At 36.6% G+C, this 7,596-nt stretch overlaps 1 protein-coding gene and 1 long non-coding RNA gene across 2 annotated transcripts in view; one reads left to right on the forward strand and one right to left on the reverse strand.

The window, feature by feature from the left end:
* LOC107007401 (crooked neck-like protein 1) overlaps positions 1–3,963 on the forward strand; it is a 9,325-nt gene extending 5,362 nt beyond the window's left edge. The window contains exons 3-7 of the mRNA XM_015206016.2: positions 282–426; positions 534–752; positions 2,641–2,827; positions 2,943–3,138; positions 3,522–3,963. Coding sequence (XP_015061502.1) covers positions 282–426; positions 534–752; positions 2,641–2,827; positions 2,943–3,138; positions 3,522–3,636 — 862 coding nt within the window. The 3' untranslated portion in view covers positions 3,637–3,963. The remainder of the gene's footprint in view (positions 1–281; positions 427–533; positions 753–2,640; positions 2,828–2,942; positions 3,139–3,521) is intronic.
* A 295-nt stretch (positions 3,964–4,258) lies between these two features.
* The window catches only part of LOC107007408, a 4,516-nt gene continuing 1,178 nt past the window's right edge, over positions 4,259–7,596 (reverse strand). Inside the window, exons 2-3 of the long non-coding RNA XR_001455063.2 lie at positions 6,306–6,481; positions 4,259–4,605 (exon numbers count right to left, since the gene is read on the reverse strand). This is a non-coding gene — a long non-coding RNA (uncharacterized LOC107007408). The remainder of the gene's footprint in view (positions 4,606–6,305; positions 6,482–7,596) is intronic.

Consider the following 7,596-nt stretch of genomic DNA (forward strand, 5'->3'; position numbering starts at 1 on the left):
CCCCCCCCCCCCCCCCCAAAACAAAAAACCCAAACCAAGCATAAAAAGAAGAGCATATGTGACATCGTGTATGCAAGACAATCTACTTATATCTGTGTAGCAAACATTGTTGACAAAACATTTGATTATGAGGATACCCTTCTTACCTTTAGCCATCAGAATTTCTCTCTTTGCTATACATCTGAAATCTTTCTAATTTGTGATGTTACTAGCCCTCTGCTTACACAATTAAGGTCATTCAGTTATTTCGTATGTTGAAAGGCTCCTTTTCATTTCATCAGGGAGTGTCTCAAGCTGATTCCACATCAGAAGTTTTCATTTGCAAAGATTTGGTTGTTGGCTGCCCAGTTTGAGATTCGGCAGTTAAGACTCAAGGAGGCGCGACTTTTACTTGGAGAAGCAATTGGAAGGGCTCCTAAAGACAAGGTAGTCTCCCCTCTCCTCAGACATCTTTATGTTGGTTACTAATATTTCTGAGGGATATCCCTTTGCATGTTACCTAACCTATACATGTCTTCTCTATTATAATACAGATATTTAAGAAGTACATAGAGATAGAGCTGCATTTTGGAAACATAGATCGTTGCAGAAAGCTTTATGAGAAGTACTTGGAATGGTCTCCAGAAAATTGCTATGCTTGGAGCAAATTCGCCGAGTTGGAGAGGTCCTTGTATGAAACGGATAGAGCCAGGGCTATTTTTGAGCTTGCTATTGACCAACCTGCTCTGGATATGCCGGAGCTATTATGGAAGGTATTGTGTTGTTCTACTAGCTGATATGCTTGTGTTTTGTTAAAAGTTATTTTAGAATGTAATTGCTCCTAGCAACTCATGTTCTTGCTTAGTGCTGTTGCTGGGACTCCAGGCAGTTCTATGCTTGCATTTTTCTGTAGCTCATTGCATTAGGATGACTGTTTTCAGCATAATTAAGCAACTTGGATTTGGTATGAACCCAGAAAAGGGACCACCTCAATAGTCACTTATTAACTGGAGGTTAGTAGGTCTCACCAGCAATGTTCGAAAGCATTATAAGAAAAGATTTAGCACCATTTTAACATTGTTTTATGTAGGTCAAGTCCATCTAGATTCCTTATGTACTAATAAGCCGGTCAAGTTCCTAATTACAGGAGAAGTTTTACCATTGAGATCCAATTGAATAATCCTGTATGCCTTTTTTTTATGAACTGACTATGTTGTATGTTTTCTCGACTTATAGAGAAATTTCTTTCAATTCCCACTGTCCATACCCATGGCTATCATTTTGAAAATACCAAACTCCATGGTCTTCATAAGTGTCATCAATACCTGCAAGGTATATGATTTGAAGATTTCCAGGAAGCTGGTAATAAATGAATAGTTGTGAAGGACCCCAGGACCTAGTTCAAGTGACAGTTTGAGGGACTTGTGGCTTGCATCAAAGATTTAAGCCATGCGCCATGAGAACTAAACCTGGTATGGAAGTGGAGAAGGGTAGTGGGGAAGACCCACTATCCCGAGTTTCTAAGGTTGCAGCGTGTCCGAAGGATAGGCCTCTGACAGTTTTTTCAGTCAAAAAAAATTTAAAAGAGTACTTGTGGAAGGAATATCTGCACTAGGGAAAACAATTAACTAGTTTGAGCATTGGTTTACCCTTTTTCTCAGGATGATGATAAAAGAAGGGATAAAAAAAGCACTGGGCATGAAAAGAAAACAAAGCTTTCAAGAAAATGCTCATCATGCTCTTTTATGTTATGCATTTGGAGCAGTGTTATCAAAAGCGAAAAGCGTAAAAAGGCTCTAGGGTCCGTGGGGGCTTTAAGCGCAAATAAAGCGTGAGCTTTGATGAAAAAAGGCGCAAAGGGAGAAAAAAAATACAAATATATATGTTTAGTCCAAGTCTAATAATTATAAACATGAATGACAAATACATGACCAAAAAATTGAAAAAAAATTATGATAAAGTGAAATATCAATTGTTTAGTGTCACTTCTTCATAAAAGGCTCATTGGCAAGGAAAAGTTTGCCTTAAAACCTTATGACGACACTGAAGCGCACATAAAGCGAGGCGAAGCGCTCAACACGTTTTGAGCCTCGCTTCAGGGCTTAAGCGCGCTTAAAGCGAGCCTTTGATAATACTTAATTTGGAGACTAACGGACAGTAACCTCTATACTTTAAGCAAGGAATTCAGCCTACAAAAGTTGAAAACTTGGGTCTGGGGATTCATTATTTGTCTTGCGCTCCACATGTTCCTTGTTGTTTAATGATTGAATTCTCAGGCCGCCTTTCTGGGTATACCTCAAAACCATTTTTGTACCTTTAGTGTGCTGCTCCCTTATATTAACAAATGACTAGTATTCTCACCCAGATTCTTTGGTGTGGTCATGGACTGTCTAGTTCAGTAATCATCATTGCTTTCAAGTCTATAAGACAACTTAGTGGGAAAAACTAAATTGGCATAGTGGTGAAGCTTCCCAGAAGCATTCATCTTCAGAGAACTATCTTGTAGAATGGCAAGAAATGGTCTCTCCTGTTATGTTGAAGGCCTTTTTTCATTTTAATTTTTCTGCTGTTGGTTAAGGGTGAGACAGATGATGTGCAATTCAGTTGAGGTATATTCAATTACATACATTCTAACAAGCTTCTGTTATGCATTTCTGATAGGCTTACATCGACTTTGAAATCTCTGAGGGTGAATTTGGAAGAACTAGAGCACTATATGAAAGACTTCTTAACCGCACAAAACACTTGAAGGTGTGGATAAGTTATGCGAAGTTTGAGGCTTCGGCTATGGATCCAGAGGCTGAGGAAGATATTGAACTGAAAAAGAACTGCCTACAACGCGCCAGAGGTGAGTAAATCATATGATTACTAGATTCTCCAATACAACATACCCAGTGATCATTAGATTCTCCATTAATTTTGAATTCTGTGTTGATAATAATTTTACTCCTTTTTTGATATAGATGTTTTTGAGAGGGCAGTTTCTTACTTCAGAAATTCGGCACCCGAACTAAAGGAAGAAAGAGCAATGCTTCTCGAAGAGTGGCTAAATATGGAAAGTGGTTTTGCCGAGCTTGGGGATGTCAGTTTAGTCCGTGCTAAACTACCAAAGAAACTCAAGAAGAGAAGGCAAATAGACATGGAGGATGGTCCAGCAGCGTAAGTTTTCTTTTACTATATATTTGCATATTGATAATGTTCTTTTTTATCTTTTGATTGTTTGTGCCAAAAAGAAAGTTGGGGACAAAAGATTTTGTTGGGAGGTTGGTTGAGTCCCTACGTCTTAGTTTTATGTTGTAGAAAAAATGAGTTCTGGTTAAATTGTTTGCTTATATATGGCAGTGCTTAGTTTAAATTTAGTCTGTATTCCTCCTTTATGTAACTTGATTAGGTTGTTCGCCACTCCCAATTTGTCTGTACACGACGTCATGAATTAGCGAATTGCTACGAGGAATAACTTTATTTTGTATCGTAAGGTTGTTTACCTGTTGCTTGGACGTTTGCTGACCCCTTTTGACATCATATACTTTCAAATTTTGCAGTTATGAGGAGTACATAGACTATCTTTTCCCAGAGGAAACACAGACCACAAATCTCAAAATATTGGAAGCTGCTTACAAATGGAAGAAGCAGCGAGTTGCATCTGAGGAGGATTAGCCAAGCTTTGTTAGCTTCCATTTGATTTTGGTATTCTTGTTTTCCCCTTTCTGCCTTGGTATTAAATGTTGAAAGAATGCTTGTAATTGACATTATATCTCTTATCTCAACAAGTCTTAATCTGGCATTGTTGTGCACTCAAAAAGGGGCCTAGTAGAATGTTGTGTAGTGACACGGAATAATCCAATTTTCTTTTTTTTGATGTTACGCTCTCATGGCAACGATAGATTGTAAATCATGTTAGTGTACTTCAACCAGTTTGAACATAGTTCATCTCCCTTATCACCTTTTCAATAGAAGAAGGAAGTGATTCATTTGCTTGAGTTTTAAATTTCTTTTGCATCTTACAAATAGAATTGCTGTCCTAAATGCCCTGTTTGCCTGTTTATTGAAGATCTGATAAATTCTGGTCTAAGTTAGATGAAAATAATTCGAATCAAAATACTCATACAAGTCCTGACAAACTAATACGATAAATTTTATATTTGACCTATAGTCTTCATGTTGAATTACTCACAAGTCACCTAGCGTGCATTCGGAGCTACCAAACAGATAACATTTTAAAATTGGGACGTACAAGACATGGTAAACTAACCTGATTTAGTGTTATATTCAACATATATGTCTTGATAGATTTCTCATAAACCATATCGAATTTTCATGATTTCGAAGTAATAACTGACAGAGACGACGACGATAGGAAACTAACAAGTGGTTATGAAGAAAATCCTAAAATGAACCATGTACGAAACAGAAATGAGATGCTTAGGACAATTGTACATGTTAAAAGACAGTATCCTCTGTTAGAATAAAGAAGGTAAATGCTTATTCCACTGAATAAGAAGAATCAAGAGCAAATTCACAACACAGAAGACATTCCTTATGACTTCACAAGGATTAACTTCTTTTCTCAATGCTCCCTTCTGGTTTCCCTATCCTCGGATCAGAAAGCGAGAACTTCTTTACTTTCTGCAAAAGAACATGAAAATCACCATTATAAGCAAATTACAACTCACTACTATATATAAAGAAGTGTAATGAACAAACAGTAAGGAAAATAATTAATGAATCAATAACCACTAAGACACGTTGGAGTGTTATAAAACATTTCATCCGAATTTGTAAACAAAGTTTTCTGCTTAGATGCATAACAGAAAGTCTCATGCAAGAGTAAAATGTTCATTATTAAACATTTCTTTGACACAATAATTCTCTTTCAAGAATTAGCCTCCTCCTAAAGAAGCCAAATCGGTGGTATTCGGAAAGTGAACCAACTGACAGGAAACATACTCCCATAATGAGCTTTTACATGTAGTAGCAAGATATTTGATAAGCTTAAACGGAGTAACATGGTCAGTAGGATTCATTCATATAGCTGAACTCAACTTGGTCGGAAAAAAGCTCTTGTGGTGTTATATGATAGAAGGATGTCTACAGAAATGGGTAAGCTTAACAAAATAGTTATAAGACCGACAATATATGATGGTAAATGTTGAGCCGATAAAGTCCAACATATCCACAAGAGAGTGTCGCAGCGATGCGGATGCTAAGATAGACGTACGGTCAAACAAGAACAGATAAGATTTATAAAGGCCACAATCGCTGGAAGGTGCAACTAACACAGATTGAGGATAAAATGAGGGAAGGTCAGAGATTGTTAAGTTGTCACACATCGACTTATAAATGCACCGCTCTATAGGTGTGAAACTACTGTGAGTGAAATTGTTAAAAGGAGACGAGGCATACCTAAAATCACATGAAAAGAAGTTGTTGTGGAAGACCTGGGCGCAGTGAAACAAAAAAATCCAAATAGGTGACATATACTACCAGGGGCGGACCCAGTAAGCCAGACGCGGGTGCTCGAGCACCCATTGATTTCCGAAATTTTTTGTATATAGAAAATATGATACATATGTTATTATAATTTAAATGAGCACCCATAGAACAAAAACAGTTGTGGGTGAGCTGGTTTAAACCTCTGCAATAAGAGGCGCGCGAAGCCACTGGCGAGGGTTCGAATCCCGCCAGTAGCATTTCTTTTTTTAAATTTTTTCCAGCGAATTTTACACCTGGAAGTGAGCACCCACAACCTTTAAATTCTGGATCCGTACTACTTGACAATAGGTTTTAGTTTTGTTAATAAGTTGATCTTGAAACTATTGTTTCAATATGTGTATGTTAACCTCATCACAGATTTATACTTCTATAAATATATAGAGACCTTTTATTTTCTATTACTACTATTTATATGGATATATTTTATATATTTTGCACATATATATTTATTGGTCTGACGATGATACGATTTGAACTGAAACTAAAAACATGGTTAGTGAGGATTCATATAGCCAACCCCAACTTGTTTAGGACTGAGATATCATTGTTACTTGTTAGAGTACATATATAACAAGGAATAATGCGTTAAATGTTTGGTAGGCACTCCCAACCTTGTATCTTATTAAGTACAGAGCAACTGCTCCATCTGTCAAACATGATCTATCAGAAGTACAGAACAGTTTACATTGACAAATTTATTGATGAAATATCAGAATATGAGACTTCTCAAAAAAAAAAATTAAAAAGATCAGAACATGAGAACAGGAAATAGAAAAGGTGTTAGTGGCAAAACAGTATTGAGTTTGATTTTGTGAAGTGGTCTGTTTTCTTACATTTCTATCATGCTGCGATTGAACCTTTATAAAGTCTATATCAGTCTATTCTGCACAAGGTTTCTGAAACCAGAGCCAACCTTTTGCACTAGCTTTCAACATTTGTATGTCCATTGTCTCATCTAAGTGTCCACTTAGATATTAACACAACGCTGTCTGATATTATCATGCTTTACCTTCAAAATAACATGCTTTAATTACAGAAATACAATATTGGCCTAACAGTGGCATCACCTATTTTTTTTTCTGCCCCCCACTGAAAAGATCCTAGCTATTCATTGTCTAATCAACATGACATCAGTAAATTAGCAAATAAAAGGTTACAAATCTGCTTGATATTTGCAAGCGCAACAGAATAACAAGCTCAAGATTGTTTTTAGCTTTCTATTTCTTTTCTACTCTAATTCTGTTCCTTACATATGTAAAAGAGTGAAACAAGAGAGTTAATTAGCTTCTCATCAATCAAGAGTAAATCATTTCCTCACCTTCCAATGATCTTGAAGGGCAAGCAAGCATATAAATAAATTAACCATTGGACATGAAGTTTGAACTTAACATTCAAGTAGTTTCTAAAATTACTCATAACTAAGCGAAAAAAGAACACACTAGGTGACATCTTCCGTTATGCCTTAGTTTTGGGGGGCAGGTGGGAGGTGGCAAATACCTAGTGGGATAATCGAGGTGCTTGTAAGCAGACTCTGACACCATTGTTATTATAAAAGTTTCTCATAACAATTGGTGAATCTACCACGATCTCATCTATCATAAGCACCTCTGGAAACAACATGGTTCTATCACGTCAACAAGAATATTCTATCACTTCCGCGAAACAATTCCTCAAAACTCATTGTTTTCTTAAACATTTACAATGAACAAGAAATTCAATTATCACTTCCGCGAAACTATTCCTCAAAACTCATTTTATTTTCTTAAACATTTACAATGAACGAACAAGACTAGTTAGTCGCTTCTTAAAGATTCTGTTTTCCCCTTATTCCATGATCAAGAAGTTAACATCATACAGCCTGCAACTCTAGAACAAAAAATTAATTTTGTTTCACTTAACGTGTAGTTTATCTAATCTAAAGATTGTAGAAAACAAGAAATCCTCTAGCCTCTGCATTTCTAAAATTTGACGCATCCTAAATCAGCTTGCACCTAGGTCTAGTCAATGTAATACATGCTAAGTATTGGGTAAATCTACCTACCAAAGGCTTAAACTCACATAGAGTCACCTTAGGTCCTAAGGTTGTTACTCCAATTCTTTGATTCTAGCCCCCCTTCCCCCCCC

The sequence above is a fragment of the Solanum pennellii genome, chromosome 12 (assembly GCF_001406875.1).
Source record: "Solanum pennellii chromosome 12, SPENNV200".
Lineage (NCBI taxonomy): Eukaryota > Viridiplantae > Streptophyta > Magnoliopsida > Solanales > Solanaceae > Solanum > Solanum pennellii.